Source organism: Megalops cyprinoides, chromosome 11 (assembly GCF_013368585.1).
Source record: "Megalops cyprinoides isolate fMegCyp1 chromosome 11, fMegCyp1.pri, whole genome shotgun sequence".
Taxonomy (NCBI): domain Eukaryota; kingdom Metazoa; phylum Chordata; class Actinopteri; order Elopiformes; family Megalopidae; genus Megalops; species Megalops cyprinoides.
The window spans coordinates 18357680-18359273 of NC_050593.1; the positions used below are offsets into that span (position 1 = coordinate 18357680).

The following is a 1594-nucleotide window of genomic DNA, read 5'->3' on the forward strand; positions in this document are numbered from 1 at the left end:
GCATGTCAAAACACCAAACCTGTAATTATACACACTTTTTTCAAATACAGATCTGTATATTTCTGCACGAATATTGTCTGCTGCAACAAAAACATCAACATGTGTCCCTGCCCTGACTTATAACCGAGCATGCATTTGAATAACAATGCTTTGTTTGTCAAAACGTTGTATAAAAAGCTTTGAAAACATGAGGAATCTCTCCAGCAGAGGCCATGGGGAAGGTAGGATTTTTGCAATTCTGTTCCTTAACATCTAACTGCACATTTACAAGTGTCTTCTTTTCAGCTTAGAGATAGCCTGTACCGGCATGTAGCTTCAGCATGTACTTTACTATCTCTGCGATAGCCTCACAGTGCAGAGCTCAGATGTGTGTATTTTGCTCCTGCAGATCATTTTCTACGAGGACAGGAACTTCCAGGGTCGCAGCTACGAGTGCAGCAATGACTGCTCCGACCTGCACTCCTACTTCAGCCGCTGCAACTCCATCCGGGTGGAGAGCGGCTGCTTCATGGTCTACGAGCGCCCCAACTACATGGGTCACCAGTACTTCCTCAGGAGGGGAGAGTACCCTGACTACCAGCGTTGGATGGGCTTCAGCAGCTCTGTCAGATCCTGCAGAATGATCCCGATGGTAAGATGCCCTTTTTTGCATCCCCCTTTTTTGTATCATCTCACAGGGTTGTCTTTACAATCAGCAGAAGGGAGGCCATGCTTGCACAGTCTATATCTCTAAACACAGAGGCTCATTGTCGGGGAAGGGGTCAGGGGGTGAGGGGTGGGTGGCGATAGTTCCAGCTTCAAAGAAATGAGTACATTGATGAAAATAAAACACATGAAAACAAATATTTGAATCACTTTAATGTTTTTCCTGACTTGTTAACTCTCTAGTGTAAATAATTTGTATGATTAATATTGAAGTTCTGACAAAATATTATGCTAAGATGTAATGATGAATGAATATGTGTGATTAACCCAATATTTTCTCATCAGATATTTTTGGGTTTATTATTACGAACAATTGAAAGTATAACATATGTAGACACATATTTTCACCATGCAATACATGCACACATACATGCAAGAATACATATTCTTCATATCTCTCTCCAACAGTACAGAGGCTCTTACCGGCTGAGGATCTATGAAAAGGCAGACTTCGGCGGTCACATGATGGAGTTTATGGATGACTGTCCCTGTGTCTCAGATCGTTTCCACCATCGCCACGTCTACTCCTGTAATGTAATGAATGGCTTCTGGATCTTCTACGAGTACCCCAACTACAGGGGACGCCAGTATTTCCTCAGGCCCGGGGAGTACAGGAGGTATCGCGAATGGTGCGCCACGTGTGCGATTGTGGGCTCTTTCAGACGAGTGACCGATTTTTAGCGGTTCAGGATGCATGTACTATGACTAAGTTGCCATTAAAGATCTTTGACTTTTTACCCCGCTGTGTGCAAATCTTTTCAAAACATGGGTGTTGATGTTCTGTCAACTGAATGCAATGTGCATTCTTACGGTCACTATATATATATATATATATCCTGTAAATGTTTACACATAGTAACGGGTACAGTAACAAATGTAAGAATCACAA

At 42.5% G+C, this 1594-nt stretch overlaps 1 protein-coding gene across 1 annotated transcript; it reads left to right on the forward strand.

Moving 5' to 3' along the window:
- The first annotated feature begins 212 nt into the window (after positions 1 to 212).
- LOC118785497 (gamma-crystallin M2-like) lies at positions 213 to 1386 on the forward strand. The gene is made up of 3 exons (XM_036540188.1): positions 213 to 221; positions 389 to 631; positions 1114 to 1386. Exons 1-3 carry the CDS (start codon positions 213 to 215, stop codon positions 1384 to 1386), a joined length of 525 nt encoding a protein of 174 aa, XP_036396081.1.
- The last annotated feature ends 208 nt before the right edge of the window (positions 1387 to 1594 follow it).

Bases quoted from the DNA above. Each gene is read 5' to 3' on its own strand.
- LOC118785497 (XM_036540188.1), top strand. The intron at 632-1,113 runs GTAAGATGCCCT...TCTCTCCAACAG, and splicing joins CCTGCAGAATGATCCCGATG to TACAGAGGCTCTTACCGGCT.